This window comes from Pelobates fuscus, chromosome 7 (assembly GCF_036172605.1).
Source record: "Pelobates fuscus isolate aPelFus1 chromosome 7, aPelFus1.pri, whole genome shotgun sequence".
NCBI lineage: Eukaryota > Metazoa > Chordata > Amphibia > Anura > Pelobatidae > Pelobates > Pelobates fuscus.
In genome coordinates, this window is record NC_086323.1 from 56,527,048 (window position 1) to 56,550,902 (window position 23,855).

General features: G+C 40.4%; 1 protein-coding gene across 2 annotated transcripts in view; it reads right to left on the reverse strand.

The window, feature by feature from the left end:
* Positions 1–8,562: 8,562 nt before the first annotated feature.
* Positions 8,563–23,855, reverse strand: part of KIAA1614 (KIAA1614 ortholog) — a 44,920-nt gene continuing 29,627 nt past the window's right edge. For both annotated transcript variants that reach the window (XM_063428309.1, XM_063428308.1), the window contains exons 7-10: positions 17,730–18,000; positions 13,741–13,847; positions 12,113–12,276; positions 8,563–9,244 (exon numbers count right to left, since the gene is read on the reverse strand). In XM_063428309.1, the coding sequence (XP_063284379.1) occupies positions 9,051–9,244; positions 12,113–12,276; positions 13,741–13,847; positions 17,730–18,000 (736 nt within the window). In that variant the 3' untranslated portion in view covers positions 8,563–9,050. The remainder of the gene's footprint in view (positions 9,245–12,112; positions 12,277–13,740; positions 13,848–17,729; positions 18,001–23,855) is intronic.

Here is a 23,855-nt window from a genome sequence, read left to right on the forward strand (position 1 = left end):
GCATATAAGACTGCATTGGCATTTGTTTTACATTCAAGTGCAATCAGAAGATTTTATATTAATTAATATAGGTGCCAAGAGGATTGTGGCGATTCCAAAAACAATAAGTCCCCATAGTGCAATTAGACAAACTACTTTTGTACAATACCTACATTTGCCCAAACTTTCCAAAATCAAACTTGATCTGTAGGTGATGCACAACAGTATTTTTTTTTTTAAATCTATTTTTTATCTAAACCCAATGCTCATGTCAAAGTGAACCCTCAACTAATTTTAAACAGAGAATGAAAGACCTTTTACAATTGTAAAAAAAATAATTTTTTAATACCTATATTTATTGTTATATTTCAATCCATTTTATTTATAACTGAAGTAGCAGGAAGGTGGCACCTATTTGCACGTTGTCACCCCAACTAACAGCATCTTTAGACCCCTTTAGTTCTTATTTCTAATCAAAGTTATTGTAGTTTAAAGACACATTACAGCGCTAATGATTACTGTGGAGCTCTGTTATACAGTCAGGCGCACCAACAATATGGAGCTCCCAGAAAAGCGGGACATTAAGGATAGGAGACCAAAATAGGGACTGTCACTCCTACATAGGAGCACTTGGCCAGTATGCTCTGTGTACCTTTCATGACAGTACTTAAAGGGAAACTCCAGTGCCAGGAAAACAATCCGTTTTCCTGGCACTGAAGGTACCCTCTCCCTCCCACCCCCCAATCCCCGGTTACTGAAGGGGTGAAAACCCCTTTAGTCACTTACCTGAGGCAGCGGCGATGTCCCTCGTTGCTGTCTCCTCCTCCGCGACGCTCCTCCTTCTGATTCCGTCGGCCGGTGGGCGAGACTGATCCTGCCCACCGGCCGAGGAGACAGCCACTAGAGGAGGAGTTAACCCTGCAAGGTAATTATTGCAGTTTATAAAAACCTGCAATAATTACACTTGCAGGGTTAGGAGTAGTGGGAGTTGGCACCCAGACCACTCCAATGGGCAGAAGTGGTCTGGGTGCCTGGAGTGTCCCTTTAATCATGCTTCTGTGATAAGCAGGTTGAACTGGGCTTATCTAGGACTCCTGAGCAGAAACCCATGGTGACCGACTTGCCTTCAGCAGACAAAGGATATTCCTTTATTTTGTTTCCATTTAATATTTAGCCAAATAAAGAAAGCGGACTGTGCAAATTAAGGTAAATTGAAAATAAATCAAAGTAAACTTTTTACAGCTTCAATGTTTTAGATCTGGTTTGATTTTGTTTAGAATTGACCACAATTCACTGTGTAATGAATATCTCCTGATGAGTAAGCCCCAGGATGTCTCTTGTACAGTCGCAATTCCTGAAAGTATAACCATTCAGATGCAGTAAGAAAACAGCCTCTATTTTTGTTAGGGATCTTTGGTTCCATGAGTCTCCACTGAAAAGTCAACAAAAACAGACTTTTAAAATAGCAATTATCACTTTGTTTGTTTGTTTGTTTGAGCAGGGTAACTTGGCATTCAGAAATCCTTGTTGGTTAAGGACTTTAGATGGTCAGATATCAATGTGTGTTGTGTTTATATGCAGTAGGGTGTATTTATAACTGTGTGCAGGATTCTCAGTGTTTACTAGTGGTAAACGAAGTGATAGTATCAAGCTGTGAGTTATAAATAGTCCAACTGTTTACATGCCTTCTACAAACAGAACCTGTTCATTCCTACTTTTTTATTTATTTTTTCCTTGGGGGAGGTGGGGAATTAACATTAGGTATAGCTGTGGGAAAACATCAACTGAAAGGGACTAATTTTTAAAATAGGATATATATACTCAAGGGGAACACGCAGACAGGTTATGTTATTTATATAGCGCCAACAAATTCTGCAGCACTTTACAGTAGGTGGGCGAACAAACATGTAGTTGTAACCAGACAAGTTGGACACATAGGAACAGAGGGGTTGAGGGCCCTGCTCAATGAGCTTAGGTTGTAGCAGTTTTACTTGGGAAGTTACACATGGTTACACACTCTGTATTCCCAGACGTTGGAAAACTGGAACACCCACAGTGTGGCTTATTTTACATTTACTTAACCAGCTACCTGAATCTGACTGAGGGTTATTGTACCGGTCACCAGCAATCACCAACCATGCTGTTGAGTATCACATCAAAACAGAAGTTAAACAATTTAGACTAAAATTGACTAACTATAGAAGAGAACATCGCTGAGCTGTCGAATTTTCCAGTTGGGATTTCAATTCATCAAAATGTGTTGTTTACTGAAGGGAAATTCCTCTCAGCTGGGAGTGTTTCCAATCCACTAAACACTGTTCTGGGAATCATTAGTAGATTGTTCCTCCATGTCTCTTATTTACCACATTAGACAAGAAGGAAGTGGGTCAAAGAAAGGTCTCCCACCTGTGTAATCATTGAAAATATAGGTAGCACAGGGAGGAGGAGGAGGAGGTAAGGTGTTTACTTACTTTGCAGGGTATCTATTAACTACCATCGAACTGTTAAAACAACAACAATAATGTATGAGCGCACTGTATCACTATAGCAGCATTCAGAATGACCCTTTTCATAGCTCAGTTTGCGGGTTTGTCCAATTAGTGAACTATCCCTGTTTCTTATAGAGGGTTACATGCGCACTTACATTGCCAAGAGCTGTAACTCCCATAATTTTAGATATTCCACAGCTCCACAAGGGCTAGGGGTATGCAGCTGTTTTCTCAAACCCTTTTAATGATTATGGGGTACTACTTTTGTATACCGCATACACCTCTGATAATATTACTTTACTGAGAGGGTAGTGGATGCATGGAATAGCCTTCCAGCTGACGTGGGAGATAACACAGTGAAGGAGTTTAAGCATGCATGGGATAGGCATAAGGCTATCCTAACTATAAGATAAGGCCAGGGACTAATGAAAGTATTTAGAAAATTGAGCAGACTAGATGGGCCGGATGGTTCTAATCTGCCGTCACATTCTATATTTCTATAAAGGCTCAATGACTTTATACATTTTGAACTAGCTTGTTCTGTTAAAGTCATAATGAGACGTTATGAACGGTACTGATTTGAAAACCAAATTGTAAAACATAGTCAATTTGGACAATTTTACAAAGCAAACTCCTGGATTTTTCACTAAACTGAGAATTGATCAGGGAATTTAAAATTTTAGGTTAAAAATAAAGCCATATTTTTTTACATTTTTTTTTTTGCGTAAAATAATCTGTTCTATTCCTGATTTACTGAATAACCTGACAATCTAGGTTTCCAAAAACGGACCAGGTTTGGATCCTGAAATACATTTAAATCTCAGCCGTTCTCAGTAATATATGGGGATAATCGTCTCTAGGAACACAGTAAGGATGCAACGGGATACAGTTTCATTGTTCATAGCTGTAGATTACTGGAGCATTCCTTCCAAGTAATCATTGAAAGTGCAGCAGACCTTCAGACTATTGCTAAATCCTTCCTTTCACCGCATTCGCGAATCCATTATCTGCACAGCCTCGATGCTCAAAACACCTTTTCTGTCACGAGTCCAGCAACTTAATTCACATCTGAAATCAGCATGCTGGGTACATCCCTGCTCACACATCTTCAATATATTAACTAGTGCTGCTAGCTATGTCCTCTCAGGATTTAGGCTTGCAGTATCAACACACACATACAATGTACACATTCCTTTGCTGCTAAACCTGAAGACACACTAGAATTCTGCGTTCTGTTGAGCAGGGTTTGAAAGCTATGTGCCCCAGTTTATGAAATTCTTTGCCCCTGATGTGAAAATAATGAATGACAGCTGGGATCCTAGCTGTTAGGATTCATTTCACATCTGTAACCCATGAATTCCACATACTGCCAGCCAGTACTTTCAAGGCCTGTATGAAAGGATGCTGAATTATTATTATTATTGGCATTTATATACGGTAGCAAAAATGTATTCTGCAGCGATTTACAATATTATCAATAATTTATCAAAACAAATGAAAAAAAAAAAAAAACTACCTAGAATTTTAACAAGAACAATAGATTTATGGGAACATGTTCAAACAATCTTATAATATAGAGGGTTGATAGAGAATTCATGCATCTTCCAAAAATACACGATGTGCCAATTTTACCTGTGACGAGAAACACTTATATTGGTTGTCGTGTTCTACCTCTATAGATGTTTTGAATGGAGAGATCTAGGTTTCAGAGACCCAAGTAAAATATATCAGGGGGTCATACGTAGTCTCTTAGGAGATTCCGGAATCTCTTCGTATACAGCTATTCATTTAATTAGGCAATCCATTCAATACACAGTACTTTAATTAATAAAATAATATATTAAACACATTTGTCAATTGGTGGTGAAGATTTTCCACAATGTGAAATGGTTAGAAGAGAACGTGTCCGTGTGATTCTACAATATCTGAATGGTAACAAACTGAGATTCAAACTCTAAATTTACGCCAAAATAGCTGATCGCCATTTATTTTATTTATTTGGGGCAAGTGACCAGGAGTGCAAGGCTACTTCTTGTATTTTGTAGCTGACTCGATGACCTACAGGGTTATTCACTAAGCTCTGAAATTTAGTAAATTCAATTTGAATAAGGCTAAAATGGCCAATTTTTAAAATTCTTCGTCACAAGCTAGACTTTTTTTTTTGTGCCTCAGAGTTACAGGCCATGTTTTATTTGCTAAAATTTAGAGTTTAGATGATGACCTGTCTAAAAGCTGTTTATTTAGCTGGATAAGATTTTTGGAAAGGTAAAAAAGTATTTTTGTTTAAACTCATTTGTGATTAGATGTATTTTTGTAGATGAATTACAGTGTTTTTTTACTCTATGGAGTTCTGTGATAAATCGATACACATCGAACATAGGACACATGAGATATGCAGCAATACCCTACTCCTTGCCTCTACAATTTGAAATTATTGCTTACAGAGCTACTCATATCATTTTATTAGGCTTCGGTAACAAACCTGCACAGAATCAGCATTCAGCCCTTGTCATGCTGCATATCAGATTTACAGCTAGCAGTCTGTCTAGGTTTATATCCCTCAAATTCTATCCATAATGTCTGGATGCAGCCAGCAAATCTGCATTGTGAAGCCTTGGAGCGACACAGCGCTAGCTTTTGAAGCCAAAGGATGCTATGAGATGATGCTAAATGAGCCTGGGAAGGTAAGTGACATTGGGAGTGAGGATGGAGAGGAGGGGGGTATATCACACTAACTGTCCTCCTTCTCTCTGTATGCACAGCTGAGCTCAGTCTGTCTCCTTCCCTACTCAGAGAAGGACGTAATATGTTCTGTCCCTAGACAAGTATGTAATGGCCACCTGGGCTCATTAGCAACACAAATTCCCGGCAGGGACACTAGACAGAAGGTTCCATAGGAGGTGGGGGATGAGGGCATTGTGAATAAAAACTATAGCAGGGGGGAAAAAAAGACTCCATGTGTATCCGTGTGCCTGCCAAAAATATGGAATCACACAATTATTAACCCATTTCAAAATGTCAGAGATTTTCATGATCACATATTTCACATGCACACCTTTGTTTTATCTAAGCGTATATTATTCTGTATAATGCATTCATTTACTGGCAAGTTCTGTCTCTTACATTGCAGTCCACAGCAGTTAGTGTGTCAACAGTTGGTCATACCTGGCAAGGTCTATATAAGCAAACAAGACCTGCCTATAATTCAAATGATATTTGCATATAGAATTTTATAGTGAGCGCTCACCTTAATAAGGGTAGTGGTATGATAGAAAGAGATTGGGTGCTATATGGAAAAATCTGTTTCACCACCAGATTCATGCATATAATATTGAAAAAACCAAGAGCACACCAAATTAATGTAGCAAAAAAAAAAAGGATTTTATTAAGTAGAAATTTGATATAAGAAGTACAAGTAAAGGGCAAACAGTATATAAGGCATGAAATTGAAGAATGACATACATATTGTACATATCAAATTGAAAGATAAATGCTCAATGAAATGACTCATATACCCATAATAACTCCTCAAGCCTTGAGGAAGGCTATTGCCGAAACGTAGGGGTTGCTGTATCTCCTGCTCTGTGTTAGTATCCTTATGTTATTATGGGTATGTGGGTTATTTCATTGAGCACTTATCTTTGAATTTGATATGTACAATAGGTATGTCATTCTTCGTTTGCATGTCTTATATACTATTTGCACTTTAGTTTTACTTCTTTTATCAAATTTCTACTTAATAAAATCTTTATTATGTGCAAGATTAACTTGGGTGTGCTCTTGGTTTTTGCAATACAATTTAGATGATACCATTCCTAAACACATAATGTGACCGATTTTGGGCCTTCTCATTGTAAAGTGCTCTAACGCTAAAGGTAAATAAATATCCTTACGGGAACATTGTCTGTTCCAGAGACAAGCATTAAAGGACCACTATAGGCACCCAGACCACTTCAGCTCAATGAAGTGGTTTGGGTGCCAGGTCCATCTAGGGTTAACCCTGCAGCTGTAAACATAGCAGTTTCAGAGGGTTAATCCAGCCTCTAGTGGCTGTCTCACTGTGAAAATCACAGTGAGAAGATGCTGCCGTCCATAGGAAAGCATTGAGAAATGGACTGATTGAATGCGGGCAAGGCTTTTTCTGCTCATGCGCATTTGGCGTATGACGTCGGAAGAGGGAGGAGAGTCCCCAGCGCCGAAGAAAGGTAAGAATTTAACCCCTTCCTCCCACTCCAGCCCGGTGGGAGTGGGACCCTGAAGGTGGGGGGGACCTAAAGACCCTATAGTGGTCCTTTAACCCCTTAAGGACCAAACTTCTGGAATAAAAGGGAATCATGACGTGTCACACACGTCATGTGTCCTTAAGGGGTTAAAATACAATATTTGGTTATATTCTGAAGGCTACAATTGAATGCATACATTGTTCCTGGTATACAGATACACACCTCCCAAGTGTCCTTATATAAGAGAATGGCTCCTATTTTCACCCAAATCGCTCATTCCCCCTTTTCTAGGAACTCCAAAGTTTTGCGGGTGCATGGCTGAGCCAGAGCACCATCATACATAAGGTACAGAGCAACCCATAAGGTATGGTATTGAGTAGAAGGTAGGGGAATATAATAATGTGTAATATGGTACAATCTCAGTGATTGTAGTGGGTAAACCATAATGTCTATGATTAAGGTAGACTAAGCGTGGAATTCTGGATGTGTTTTTGTGATTTATTTTTCCACTCCAACACTTGAACCCCCACAATTGTACCATGGTTTGTATTTTATAATGGAATAAAAATTTTTTTTTTTTAGATTTTGTTTTGCCTTCATTGCTTTCCAATGAAGACCCAAATCCATTCACTGCATTCCTTTATAATAATTATAGACAATGTACACTGTATGCAAATTATTGATTTCCTGAAGTAAGGGATGTTCCTTTTATACATGTCCCTAATTAAAGAAACCACATGTACAATGCATCTGTCCCTTCCTAATACTGTACGGTCTGATTGCTATATACACTTGGCACAAACCTTATTTTACAGCACACAGTCTGCTACATGGCTATTGTAGTGCCCCCACCTTTTAAACACACCTTCCATTCTATGACCACGTTACCCAACAGAAATCTCTTACTTGATGGCATTATGTTCTGCTGAACTGGTTAATACTTTGAAAAATAACAATAAACAATCAAGCTGGTATTTCTTCAAACCACAGTGTGCTTTAGAGCTGCTATTAAATGAGAACACATTATGTCATGTATAATCCCTTCATTAAACTCTGAATTGTAGTAAATTGAAAACTGAATCACAACTTGACCATTTTAACCTCATTTTTCCCATTAAGTACAGTTAAGTGTTTAGTGAATACATCCCTCTGTATTCTAGAGTTTACGATAAAGAGTGTCATTCACTTAACTCACAGCTGTGGAGAATTGACACAAGAATTGCAAATGGGATACATTCTCTAAGCAGCTATTTTGTAAAATTTGAAATCCCCTTGTTAATTATTCACAATCCCTGGTTTAGTGAGTAACCCCCAAGGATGATCTAGAATCAGTGTTCCGTGCAGCTTGTTCATATTTGTAGGTTAATCCCAGGTATATAGGAATTGTTGAATCGGAATTTGGCCCATTTGAATAGAAACTGAGCTAGCACCTTTATATCCGTTGACAGCATTTTCAGAATTTTGAAACAGAGCTGCAGCTAGGGTTTCTCGAAAACCATCTTAAGAGGAGACAAAAATTGCACAAAAGCACAGCTTCTCATGGCTGATATTACTGTTCTGATGTAGGAAAGATGAATCCCTTTGATATCTGGATTCTTCTGTTTCATATTCCAATCACTCAGCCACAGATGTGTGAGGGATAGCTCCTACGTGATCACTCTGCAATACCACCCCCTGAAGATTTGGCAGGGATCAGTGGTTGCCTTGTATGTCAGATGATGGGTGAAGCTGAACACAAACCATGCTCCCAATTCGTTAAAAATAAAAATTCTACTCATCTGCATCGGGCATGACTACAACCACAAAAGGACACAGGCTAACAAACAATTATTAAGAGAAATATTTAATATATTATAATAAAATATTGGCAGTGAGGAGCCAACAACGGACTCATAAATACACAAGGATAAGTGGATGTGTGATCTGTGCTACAAACCATTACAGAGAATTAAAGGTCCATTCCTTCATGGGCCCTACCAGGTTAATACTGATACGTTTAATGACCATTGTTTACATGGAAGCACATTTCACGTGTAAACAGACAATGGAACAAGCTTTCTTCTGTGTTTCACACCTGTCTTATTGGACAAATAAAATATGGTGGCAGAAGACAGTGCAAAATTGTTTGGTAAACAGACGCTTTAAAAACACGATACACATAGAACTGAAGTCTGAAATACATGAGGAACAACAGTCTTTAAAAACACTTAAAAATGTCAACAGATAAAAATATTGTCCCGGATTAAGAAAAACAAATAAATATTTTACCCTCTGTATAAAAATGCTGAGAGCCACGCCACGTAGAATCTAGACTGTTTGCAAGATCTTTACTGTAGAAGGGTTTAGAACTTTCGAGTATTCAGCACTTGGTCCGTCTCTGGTGCAGGACACGAAGAGACAAGATGGGCTCGCGGCCCATGATCTCATTCAATCGGGCATGTCCAAGAGTTGAAACTTTTGTACCGTTTAACTCCAAGATCTCATCTCCCACTCGCAGTAGACCCGAGTACAGTTTGGCTGTGTTGGCATCAATCATCTCCTGAACATAAATACCTATGAACGAGAGAGTTACAGCTTAAAAATAGCTTAGTATCAGGTAATAATGTTATACAAAATCTAGGTTAATATCCATCTTTTAGGATCCTTTTTCCAGTTATTCAGCTATTACCTAATTGAACTATTTAGATTTATCAGCCACTTCTAATATTGAATATTGGGACTTGTCATAAGCTTCATAAGGATTCTAAAATAAATGTGAAAGGCCATAAATAATATATTAATCATATCTGAACCTAAGTAAACCATCTTTTAAAGTCCAAATGCTTTTTCTCAGAGTAATCGTTCATTCAATGTAAATAATGTTAAAAGGATTTTAGTTTTGAAACTTAGGAAGCACTAGACTTAAAGAAGGTGCATGAGACCTAACCTACTTCTCTGTGAAGAATTGAGTGGCATGTGTTATGGAAAGAAATTGATGCATTTTAACATTACAACCTACAATATGGAGCATCATAAATGAGCATTTCAAGGGAACACACAAATAACACATCCTAGATCTGAATGAATTAAATATTCTTCTGAAATACTTTACAAAGTTGAATGTGCTGACAACAAAATCACACAAAAATAAAAAAAATGGAAATCAAATTTTTCAACCCGTGGAGGTTTGGATTTGGAGTCACACTCAAAATTAAAGTGGAAAAACACACTACTGGCTGATCAAACTTTGATGTAATGTCCTTAACCCCTTAAGGACACATGACGTGTGTGACACGTCATGATTCCTTTTTATTCCAGAAGTTTGGTCCTTAAGGGGTTAAAACAAGTCAAAATGAGGCTCAGCAGTGTGTGTGGCCTCCACATGCCTGTATGACCTCCCTACAACGCCTGTGCATGCTCCTGATGAGGTGGCGGATGGTCTCCTAAGGGATCTCCTCCCAGACCTGGATTAAAGCATCTGCCAACTCCTGGACAGTCTGTGGTGCAATGTGACAGTGGTGGATGGAGCGAGACATGCTGTCCCAGATGTGCTCAATTGGATTCACGTCTGGGGAACGGGTGGGCCAATCCATAGCATCAATGCCTTCGTGTTGCAGGAACTGCTGACACACTCCAGCCACATGAGGTCTAGCATTGTCTTGCATTAGGAGGAACCCAGGGCCAACCGCACCAGCATATGGTCTCATAAGGGGTCTGAGGATCTCATCTCGGTACCTAATGGCAGTCAGGCTACCTCTGGCGAGCACATGGAGGGCTGTGCAGCCCCCCCAAAGAAATGCCACCCCACACCATTACTGACCCACTGCCAAACCGGTCATGCTGGAGGATGTTGCAGGCAGCAGAACGTTCTCCACGGCATCTCCCGACTCTGTCACGTCTGTCACATGTGCTCAGTGTGAACCTGCTTTCATCTGTGAAGAGCACAGTGCGCCAGTGGCGAATTTGCCAATCTTGGTGTTCTCTGGCAAATGCCAAACGTCCTGCACGGTGTTGGGCTGTAAGCATAACCCCCACCTGTGGACGTCGGGCCCTCATACCACCCTCATGGTGTCTGTTTCTGACCGTTTGAGCAGACACATGCACATTTGTGGCCTGCTGGAGGTCATTTTGCAGGGCTCTGGCAGTGCTCCTCCTGTTCCTCCTTGCACAAAGGCGGAGGTAGCGGTCCTGCTGCTGGGTTGTTGCCCTCCTACGGCCTCCTCCGCGTCTCCTGATGTACTGGCATGTCTCCTGGTAGCGCCTCCATGCTCTGGACACTACGCTGACAGACACAGCAAACGTTCTTGCCACAGCTTGCATTGATGTGCCATCCTGGATGAGCTGCACTATCTGAGCCACTTGTGTGGGTTGTAGACTCCGTCTCATGCTACCACTAGAGTGAAAGCACCGCCAGCATTCAAAAGTGACCAAAACATCAGCCAGGAAGCATAGGAACTGAGAAGTGGTCTGTGGTCACCACCTGCAGAACCACTCCTTTATTGTGGGTGTCTTGCTAATTGCCTATAATTTCCACCTGTTGTCTCTCCCATTTGCACAACAGCATGTGAAATTGATTGTCACTCAGTGTTGCTTCCTAAGTGAACCGTTTGATTTCACAGACGTGTGATTGACTTGGAGTTACATTGTGTTGTTTAAGTGTTCCCTTTATTTTTTTGAGCAGTGTATATACCAAATTTCAGATTAATGTTACAGTAATTCTAAAGGTGTATTGGCATAATGTGTGAAATCTTAAAACATTTAAAGTGAATTTCACATTTTAATCCAAAAATACCGTATTTATTCGAGTATAACGCGCACACGTGTATAACGCGCACCCCTAATTTTCGATTAAAAATCGGTATAAAATTTTATACCGATTTTTAATCTAAAATTAGGGTGCTTGTTATACTCGAATAAATATTCGAGTGGGTGCTTGATAATACCGACCGCCGGGCTCATTACAAGCCCGGCGGTCCTGGGGGGGTGTGCAGCAAGCATTTACTCACCTCCGTGCAGCTCCTCCAGCTTCCCAGTGTACATCTCGCAAGACCCGCGGCCAGCTCTGACGACGTCAGAGCGTCAGAGCTGGCCGCGGGTCTCGCGAGATGTACACTGGGAAGCTGGAGGAGCTGCACGGAGGTGAGTAAATGCTTGCTGCACACCCCCCCAGGACCGCCGGGCTTGTAATGAGCCCGGCGGTCCTGGAAGGTATATTTATTCGAGTATAACGCGCACCCTTAATTTTAAATTAAAAATCGGTTTAAAAAAATGCGCGTTATACTCGAATAAATACGGTAATAATAATTTTTACCTCCGGCATGATGAAAATTTATATTTCTGGCTGTCAGTTAAACGTGTGAAGATGTTTCACAGTGATATTCGTGAATAATGTCCAATGTTTTTATTCATTTAAGAAGTATCTGCTAGTGTGCTTTTACTCACCTGAGTCTGGTCTGCCATTGCCAGATGAGATTGTGAACCCAAAACTACCCTGTGGGGGGCGCTGCAGTTCTAAAAGACGGGTACCATCAGGGTAAACCTCTGACACTCTGCCAACTGCCCGGGGCATATCTGGGGATCCAATATCTTCCACACTGAGAGCACGCCTGCAATACAGAATTAATACACATGTATGTCCATGAGGTATGTCCACTAAGCACCAGCATGAACACAGAAGGATCCCATAAGTAACAGCATAAGTGATACATATCATTCTCTTATGACACTTTAACCAGTCAGTTTGGGTTGTATGGCATAATATATTAGAAATTAACTTGGGTGGTAAGCGTGGCGGCGGCGGGTCCCTCTAGTTAGTATGTAGATGGGTAAGTTTTCAATTTCCTCTTTGTTATCATGTCTGTCCACAATCAATAACAAACAAAACTTGTTAAAAACAGGTAATACGTTAGCTGTGTATGTGTAACCAAGGTGAGTGAACTCTGACGTATGTGTAACCAGAGGTCACCTATAATGCTATAGGTGTACTCCTGTACAGTATGAGGGTATATAACGCTGTGTGTAACCATGAAGAGTATACAATGCTGAGTGTGTAACCAAGGTGTGTGTATAATACCGAGTGTAACCAGCGTGTGTATATAATGCTGTGTATGTAACCAGCATGTGTATATAATGCTGTGTGTGTAACCAGGGGGAGTATATAATGCTGTGTGTGTAACCAGGGGGAGTATATAATGCTATTTGTGTAACCAGGGGTGTGTATATAATGCTGTGTGTGTAACCAGGGGGAGTATATAATGCTGCAGTTGTAACCAGGGGGTGTGTATAATGCTGCAGGTGTAACCAGGGGGAGTATATAATGCTATGTGTGCAACCAGGGGTGTGTATATAATGCTGTGTGTGTAACCAGGGGGTGTGTATAATGCTGTGTGTGTAACCAGTGATAGTATATAATGCTATGTGTGACAGGGGGGGGGTATATAATGCTATGTGTGTAACCAGGGGAGTATATAATGCTGTGTGTGTAACCAGGGGGAGTATATAATGCTATGTGTGTAACCAGGGGGGAATATATAATGCTATGTGTGTAACCAGGGGGGGAGTATATAATGCTGTGTGGGTAACCAGGGGGAGTATGTAATGCTGTAGGTGTAACCAAGGTGTGTATATAATGCTATGTGTGCAACCAGGGGGGTGTATATAATGCTGTGTGTGTAATCAGGGGGAGTATATAATGCTATGTGTGTAACCAGGGATAGTATATAATGCTATGTGTAACCAGGGGGAGTATATAATGCTATGTGTAACCAGGGGGGGTATATAATGCTATGTGTAACCAGGGGGGGTATATAATGCTATGTGTGTAACCAGGGGGGAGTATATAATGCTGTGTGGGTAACCAGGGGGAGTATGTAATGCTGTAGGTGTAACCAAGGTGTGTATATAATGCTGTGTGTGCAACCAGGGGGGTGTATATAATGCTGTGTGTGTAATCAGGGGGAGTATATAATGCTGTAGGTGTAACCAGGGGGTGTATATAATGCTATGTGTGTAACCAGGGGATATATAATGCTGTATGTGTAACCGTATATAATACTGCATTGACACTGTACCTTGGTGCTGTGTTGCCATCTCCAGTCACATACACTATGGATCTGTCTGATTTTCCCAACAAGTTTTGAACAGAGGATGATTTTCGTGGCAAGTGAAATGGTGACATCTGGTGGAAAAGGAGGAGTACTACATTTAAGTATTCATTGACTTTGAAAAGCATAAGATTGTCCTATACTAATTTTTACTTATTGAAACTAAGCAGTTTTCCTAATATGATTTATTAAAAGATACAATCAAATGCACTAGAGTGCCTCGCTGTTTTAAAAGTCATATTATTATTTATTTATTACTGGCATTTGTAAAGTGCCTAGGTATTCAGCAGCGCTTTAGAATTGGGGCAAAAATTGTACAATATACACAAGCCAATACAAAAGTGCTTAGTTAGACAGCCTGTGAGCTACAGATATATTGCACTGCATGATGCATATTGTGTTAACCCCTTAAGGACCAAACTTCTGGAATAAAAGGGAATCATGACCTGTCACACATGTCATGTGTCCTTAAGAGGTTAAAGGAGCACTATAGTGCCAGGAAAACAAACTTGTTTTCCTGGTACTATATAGTTATTAGGTTCCCCCCTTCCCTCAGGGCCCCCTCCAGGGAAAATCAGGGAGACAGCCAGAGGCTGTATTAACCATCAATGTAAACAGAGCAGTTTCTCTGAAACTGCTATGTTTACAGCTGCAGGGTTAAAAACTAAGGGGACCTGGCACCCAGACCACTTCATTGAGCTGAAGTGGTCTGGGTGCCTATAGTGGTCCTTTAATATTTGAACAAACTGGGTGTGTTCACTATCTCACTGAGAAGACTGTGTCCCTCCTTTGTAAGTCTTCAGTGATGCACCCTGTGATACACAAACTGCTACATATCAAGAACCTGTATCCCATTTTATTTAAGTGGATTGCCATTCTATAAGAAGATGTGACAAGCTGAATTACATCTCAAAAGCCATTGTACAGCGCTTCGGAGTTTGTTGGCGCTTTATAAATAATAATAATAATTATATAAGCACCTATATTATAGCTTCCCAAAAGGTGTTTATACCTCTCCCCTATGCCAATCCTTTGGGTTAATGGATCCTTTAGGATTCATGCTAACAGGGACCTCAATAACCTTGTTTTCTGTTAACGTTTGTAATTGTTTGTCTCTTATTGATGGCTGTATTCCAACATTAATATTGTAATTACTTGTGGAATATATTGGGAATATATAAATCATAATAATAACAGTTATGTGACTCATCATGTACCAGGACTAGAGGGTCCAAAACATATTCCAATTAAAAGGTTATCTGCTGGATTCATAGCTCCATGATCAAGGAGTCCATTTCACAGCTGGAAGGCCACCAGTTTCTAAACTTTGCTCTTAGCGATGCATGGCTCAGTGAAGATATTGGTGAATGATATACTTTCAAAACCTGACCCATGTATAATCTTGGCACTCCAGATGTTTGTTGAGTGACACTATAGTCCCATGGTGCTGAATTGGCTGAGCTGGCCATGCATCATTGGAAATGTATATCTCGAGGTAGTCACCACTGACCTGTACACTCGAGACATTGGCTACATCCTATTTAACCCTCCTTTCAAATTTTTCAGCAGCTTTTACATCCCTTCAACACAATTAAACTTAAAAACACTAATTGTCTATATTCTTTTTTTATTATTTAAATCAGTAACTCAAACATTTTTTCCATCAGGGACCTAATATGTAGTGGTCTCCACCTACAGAGGATGTTCTGTGCCAAGATAGGCTAACTGACTTCTGGAATGTAAGTACTATCTCATCGTAAAATATATATATATCTTCTATCACAACTCCTCACTTTCTGTGTTTTTATATTTTTTAATCTACTCTTCTCCATTTCTTAAGGTTTTATCAGTGGCAGTCTGGTTACTGGTACAAAACAAGACCAAGCTAGCTCGTTCCAGCACACACAAACACAGAATGTCAAACACAGCTGATATGTGCAAATCAAACAAATCAAACAATCTCTCGTCTAGAGAAAAACCTTTTCAATCATGAAATTTGTGCCGAAGCCGTTTGTTCTTTCCAAAGGACTTCCAAGCAAACAAAATCTTCATGTTTTCAACGTTCATGGTTCTCTACACAAGTGATTTTACTTATCTTCTTCCTCTACGTGAACAAAATTAAGGTCTTAGTCTGAAGGGGTTATTTCTGGCCTAAAACTGGGTGGGATTACCATATGCTACCAATTTTCCCCATCCTGACTCAGACACGTGACATAGAGGTCTGGAAATGACCTACTGGACTGTGGCGAGCATAACCTCGCCGCGAGCATAACCTCGCCACGGGCTCTTGGAAGAGCCTGCTTGCCAGCCCTCTGCCTCATGATTACGGGCCGTGCAAAATACACTTTAAAAGGCTCTGTTTGTGTGATTTGGGATTATATTGTTCGGGAACCGAACAACCGCATGAACCAGAGACCACCCGTGTGCTTGTTAAGCCCAATTGGCACACACCTTGTAACGAGTTCCACCGCAGTGTTCTAATTGCTCGTCTGGGTGGCTGGAATTCGTTTGAACGACCACAAGGTGGCGGCCATCTCGTTCGCATAAACGCAGGCAGCGGTGTTTGGTCGTCGAGTTCATGGAACTGAAAGCGGACACTGAAACTCCCGAACACCGATGGACTTCCATAATTGCCTGCGTTCGGTTCTATATAAATAATTGACTTCCATGGAAAAACCAAACCACTGAACCGATCTGGATGATTTTTGGATATGTTGGTTACCCAGATCGGAACTATACGTGAATATAACATTTGTGGGGTTTCTATGGATTTTGGGGGTACTTTTGGGATGTTTATAAATTGTATGTTTGTGGTACTTGACAGATGTTTGCTTCTCAGAAAACTATCTCTCAGGCACAAAGGATCATGGGAGGGATTTCCCTATTCTTTTATTGGAAACCCCTTAAAGGGGCTTTTGCATAAAATGTCATGTGTGGCCTCCAATAAACCATATGACTCCCACCATTAAGCCTTAGCTCATGTGTGGGGGGAACAGCTATACTGCTATATCACTTGCTGTTTTATTGGCTTTATAGCGATACTCTCTTGGAGGAGAGGTCTTCCCACTGAGAGCTGGATCCAGGCCTTTATTCCAGGGTGGAAAGGGACAGCGAGACCCCAGCTAAGCTGTGGCGGCTAAGGGGACTTCAGTGGTTATGGTGTCCGGTGCAGTGCGTACTTGGTGAGCACTAGGAAGCGTGATTGGCAGAGGTACCCAGTGGGGGTGCCAGGCGGTCCGCCACATGGCCTCTGACCCCTTTGCCTATTTCTTAACCCCCTTCAGGACACAATTTCTGGAATAAAAGGGTATCATGACGGAATATTTCCGTCATGTGTCCTTAAGGGGATAAACATTCAAGATATAAAACCATGAACTGATTCTCTCTCTATTAGACTGAGGCCCATCCTCTCTGTCTAATAGTAGAATAATTTTCATTCTGTCTCCACTCATCCAGTGTTTATGCACCCCCAATATCCCCACTGAGGTACCTGAAGGTTTGGGAACACTAACTGGGAAAGAAGAAGCTATGTTTATACAAAACAAAACAAAATGGTATAATACCTTGAAAATAGTTTGTTAATAGGGTTCCATCTATTTCTGCCATGTTGCTAATGATCTGTCAGAATTTGTAGAAGCGTCATACAATTCTCTTCCATTCTCTGTAATCCGTAAACTGCTGCAAACCTTTGAAATAGATATCCAGTTCCTGCAGCAGTGAATCAGCGCAGCACTGCATTTAATGGCTGTGATCTCATTTTCAACTCATTACAGATGGCACAGAACAAGTGTCACAGCTATCTCTACAATACATATGCACCGATAAGGCAGGTGTCGAAGTTAGATAAGGGCTTGAAAGGCTCTAAGAGCTCCAAGGGACCCTTTATCAGCTCTCAGCCTGTGTTCACCTGGTACATGCTGCAGGGATTCATTAGACTACTTTGTTGCTCTACTCACCAGTTTCAGTGACTGCAGCGATGGGCTCTTCTTAATTCTGCTTGGTTTCATTGCTACACTACCCGTCTCGCTTTCCCCATCTCCGTCACCATCTCTGTTGTGGACAGCTGCATGAGAGATCTGCTCTAAACTGGATGACTGGAATCGATCCAGTCTGGGACGAGAGGTCAACCCAAACGTAGAGAAGAGCTTCCTCATCCCACTGCGGATGTCACTTTTCTTTACCGGAGATGGCAATGGGTTGAGAGGCATAACAGGAACATTTGGCCCACTAAAATATAAACACATTATACAAAAAAATTATATTAATAAGCCTCGACCACTCCAGGTTTCACATTAAATAATCAGTAACAAACTAAATGAGCTGACATTTTTACCCTTTCATTTTTTCTCCTCCAATATGCCTCATTTTGTGATGTTTCACTTTGGTAAGAACTATCTTTGAATATACAGTATGTCAACATTGTATTATTATTACTTTACGTCTCCTGTAATCATGGTATGTTAGGGTAATAATGTTGCCCAATCATTAGTGTTCAGTATAAGACAAGTTCATTTGACTGATAGACTTTGTTTTTCAAAGAGTAAAAACGGACATCTACTTGATGTAAATGCAATTATTATTTTTTTTAATTAATATTGACTTTAAGATGTATGATTCCCATAGTCCCCAAATAATGGAATTGCAATATAATTGCAGGTTAATTCTAAAAACAGGACAAATGGAAGAAGGGGGGGAAAAAAGACCTTAAAATAATAATACGTAACTATTAGATGTACATTAGTATCATTTTGCAATGGTTAATTAATTGCAGTATTATTTTTATCCCCTTAAGGACCAAACTTCTGGAATAATAGGGAATCATGACATGTCACACATGTCATGTGTCCTTAAGGGGTTAAATAAGTGTTCAGGCACTGTACATTCTAGAAAGTACCAGTGAGTAAAAACGGACCACCACAAAATCCCCCCACAATTCTAATCCTACACAACTTGTTCTGCCCATAGTCTGATGCATTCATGCCAGATGAGCACAGCATCTTTTTAGGACTCATGATACACACTACAAAGGAAATAAGATACGCCTAAGTCTGTGGTTTTTCGGGGAGGTTTTGAGAAAGGAAAAAAAATTACAGTAAGTGAAAATTTTCGGATGATCGTTAGAATCAGATAGTGGACTCATTTAAAAGGTCACTCTAAGCACCGTATCAATATTACAGTATCGCAAAGTTAACGGTGCAGACACTGCCCTGTACTCACATGGTTTTAGAATAAATTGCTGCCGTTATATACTACACTTCCAAGCTGTCTATGCTAATGCCATCTTGTGTTTGCTGTGTAGGAATGGGGCTCTCACAACTTGGACTGAGCTCAGGGGAGGGCCTCGGTCCTCCCATACGGTGCCAACAGACAACCCAATGTGGAAAGCAGTATAAACCGTGGCGCTATCAGCAGCAGCTAGAACACACTTAATGGGAATAACCACTAAATCCCACAGTACAACAGTAAACGAATATAGATAAAAGTGTGCAGCGCTAATAATGAATATCACAGAGTGGAATACAGTATTTACACTGTGGTGGTGTATATATCAAATAAAAAACACACATACATATACCCCGAGTATATACAGGATCAGAGGGTAGCCAGCAATCAAATATAGTAAAATTCTGTGGTACATCCCATCTCTGAAACTCTGTATTGGGTGATGGTGTTAGTAGATGATAGTCCCAGATATGTTCCTTTGTTTGAAGCTTGTTGCAGCCTGCACCTGAGGAAGACGACCTAGTTCGTCGAAACGCGTTGTGCTTTGGGCATTTACCTGTGAACGGCATCAATATTACTTGAATGTAAGATTCTTATATTTTTTTTACTAATAAATGTGTATATTGAATACCTAATTGGTGTGCCTGTTCTACACTATTTACTCTGAGGAACAAGCTTCAAACAAAGGAACATATCTGGGACTATCATCTACTAACACCATCACCCAATACAGAGTTTCAGAGATGGGATGTACCACAGAATTTTACTATATTTGATTGCTGGCTACCCTCTGATCCTGTATATACTCGGGGTATATGTATGTGTGTTTTTTATTTGATATATACACCACCACAGTGTAAATACTGTATTCCACTCTGTGATATTCATTATTAGCGCTGCACACTTTTATCTATATTAGACAACCCAATGTGCCTCCTGCTATAACAATCTGCAGAAAAATATTGTGAGGCTGCTGCCCACAAACTGTGTACCAATGGCCAAGGCTATTGTCCCACTCACTGTCCATGACGAAGCTCCCTTTCCTGTCCAGTGAAAGAGCTTGTGGACTGCTCATGAGCAAGTTGTGAATCGACCAATCCCTGCACACAGCATGAATTACTTAACAGCGAACTGGACTGTTTGTAAACTCCATGCAGCTGGGCTATGGCTGCTGTCAGTTTATACAGAATTTACTCTCATTATTTGTGATAAGAGGAACTGCTCTTGGGTCTAACCCTCTTATCCAACTAGTCTCTGCTGAATAGGGCTTTATGGGATAAGATCAGACACCACAGACTCATTTAATGGAGTTTAATGTTTGCTTGTTTATGCTTTACCCACTAGGCTTTCTACGGGTAATACAAATTCCTGTGTGTTTTTTTGTTCAAAAACACTGAATAAGGTTTTACGTCTTGGCCTACGCTGCTGCTCCAGGTAAGAGGAGTCGTGCTAAAAATAGCTCTTACATCTGTACGTCTGTTCAAACACCTTAAACATCAACAGAGCAACTTCAAACAGTATGGACGCAGCAAGCGTAAACGGTAAAATAAATATTACAAAACAGTTCAACTCTTCCCAGTATCACGGGCATCTACATACACTGAGTGAGGAGACGGCGTTACTGTAAACAACTTATCTTCTACAGGACTGGGGACAAGCAAATCCCGTATGGTTACAGTTCAAAGCTCTTCACTGACTCTTGGTAAATGTTCAGTGTAAAGCATGATTAAAGGAAAACTATCGTGTTAGAAACACTATCGTGTTAGAAATACAAATGTGTATTCGCTAAAATGCCCGTTGCCAGGGTTAGAAATGTGAGTTTACTTACCTCCTTTCCCTAGCAGAACCGTGCAGCTCCCACTCTTTGGCTGACATCATTGAGATCTATGATCTCAACCAATCCAGTGTTTTACCTAGGCTAGTGCGCAAGCGTGGCAGAACATAAGGCTGCACCAATCAGATGGTCTCTATGAGACGATTAAAGTGGAACTTTACTTTATTATCTCAATTATTTTAGCAGCAGCATCTCTAGTGGCTCAGTATGACACCCAGTAGAGGCAGCTTAACCCTGCAACGACAATGTTTCTGCACAATGGCAATATTTCCAGCTGCAGTGTTAAAATAGGGGGGAAGACGGGGACAGGCACCCAGCCCACTTCATTGAGCTGCTTGCAGAGTCCCTTTAAGACAAGCAGTTATTCTTCTAGCATCCTAATCTGTAAAGGAAGTTCCTTCCTCTAAGCATTTTACTGCTCTGTGATCAGTCCCTGGATTATGTAATAATCCCATGTAATTCATTTGTATTTAACATAAATAAACCAACAGAAATCGGCGTGTTCCTGTTTTTTTTTTTTTTTTAAATATTACGTAAAGTATCCTATACACCTTATATAATGGACACTGATATTAATATCCTAAAATTGTTACAGAATACAGCAACACCGTGTTGCAGAGTAGAATTTATGACTGATTCCTCCCAGTCACTTTTTTTATTTAAAATTCAAACAAATATATCTGTTAGAACTCATGTCAGAAAAGACGTCATCTGCCCTTTGATGGGACTTAGCTTATTAAACCCTCAGATTTAATGGTCAGAATAAAACATATCAGGATTCTAGGCTACATTCAGATTATTACTCTTTGTTAAAAGGTCTCACTAAGCGCCATAACAAGCTCTGCTCAATGTGTGTCACCTCGTCATTGCAAACAATGTCTTATAACTGCACCTAAAACAATTCCCGTTCTGTGCCTGATGTCAAAGGATGAAGTTTAACCCCTTAAGGACCAAACTTCTGGAATAAAAGAGAATCATGACTTGTCACACATGTCATGTGTCCTTAAGGGGATAACTTTGTTTTTGTGTTCTTTTGCCACCCATAATGTGCAAACAGTGTTCACACATCACTACAAAGCTCCTAACCACAACTGTGATCATACACAATCAAAGACACAATAAGAGAACACTGTGCACTGCCCTGACAATACTGCAGTTCCACACAGAAGATCTGATGAACTACATATCCCATAAATCTATGCTGGAGAGCAGTTTGTGGGATAAGATCAAAATCCAGGAAGGGACTGCACTCACTAAACAAAACAAGGGATCGATCCTGTGGTGCCTCAAACTGGGGGAGGGGGTTCTTACAGTTATGGCAGTGTACACGTTGCTGTTATAGTAATGGCAGTGTACACGTTGCTGTTAAAGTTATGGCAGTGTACACGTTGCTGTTATAGTAATGGCAGTGTGCACGTTGCTGTTAAAGTTATGGCAGTGTACACATTGCTGTTATAGTTATGGCAGTGTACACGTTGCTGTTATAGTAATGGCAGTGTACACGTTGCTGTTATAGTTATGGCAGTGTACACGTTGCTGTTATAGTAATGGCAGTGTACATGTTGCTGTTATAGTTATGGCAGTGTACACGTTGCTGTTATAGTAATGACATTGTACACGTTGCTGTTATAGTAATGGCAGTGTACACGTTGCTGTTATAGTAATGGCAGTGTGCACGTTGCTGTTATAGTAATGACATTGTACACGTTGCTGTTATAGTAATGACATTGTACACGTTGCTGTTATAGTAATGACATTGTACACGTTGCTGTTATAGTAATGGCAGTGTACACGTTGCTGTTATAGTAAGGGCAGTGTACACGTTGCTGTTATAGTAAGGGCAGTGTACACGTTGCTGTTATAGTAATGGCAATGTACACGTTGCTGTTATAGTTATGGCAGTGTACAGGTTGCTGTTATAGTTATGGCAGTGTACACGTTGCTGTTATAGTAATGGCAGTGTACACGTTGCTGTTATAGTTATGGCAGTGTACACGTTGCTGTTATAGTAATGGCAGTGTACATGTTGCTGTTATAGTAATGGCAGTGTACACGTTGCTGTTATAGTTATGACATTGTACACGTTGCTGTTATAGTAATGGCAGTGTACACGTTGCTGTTATAGTAATGGCAGTGTACACGTTGCTGTTATAGTAAGGGCAGTGTACACGTTGCTGTTATAGTAAGGGCAGTGTACACGTTGCTGTTATAGTAATGGCAGTGTACACGTTGCTGTTATAGTTAAGGGCAGTGTACACGTTGCTGTTATAGTTATGGCAGTGTACACATTGCTGTTATAGTTATGGCAGTGTACATGTTGCTGTTATAGTTATGGCAGTGTGTACACGTTGCTGTTATAGTAATGGCAGTGTACACGTTGCTGTTATAGTTATGGCAGTGTACACGTTGCTGTTATAGTAATGGCAGTGTACATGTTGCTGTTATAGTAATGGCAGTGTACATGTTGCTGTTATAGTTATGGCAGTGTACAAGTTGCTGTTATAGTAAGGGCAGTGTACACGTTGCTGTTATAGTTATGACATTGTACATGTTGCTGTTATAGTTATGGCAGTGTACAGGTTGCTGTTATAGTTATGGCAGTGTACAGGTTGCTGTTATAGTTATGGCAGTGTACAGGTTGCTGTTATAGTAATGGCAGTGTACACGTTGCTGTTATAGTAATGGCAGTGTACACGTTGCTGTTATAGTAATGGCAGTGTACACGTTGCTGTTGTAGTTATGGCAGTGTACACGTTGCTGTTGTAGTTATGGCAGGGTACACGTTGCTGTTATAGTTATGGTAGTGTACATGTTGCTGTTCTAGCTATGGCAGTGTACGTGTTGCTGTTGTAGTTATGGCAGTGTACACGTTGCTGTTATAGTTATGGCAGTGTACATGTTGCTGTTCTAGCTATGGCAGTGTACGTGTTGCTGTTATAGTTATGGCAATGTACATGTTGCTGTTATAGTTATGGCAGTGTACATGTTGCTGTTATAGTTATGGCAATGTACATGTTGCTGTTAT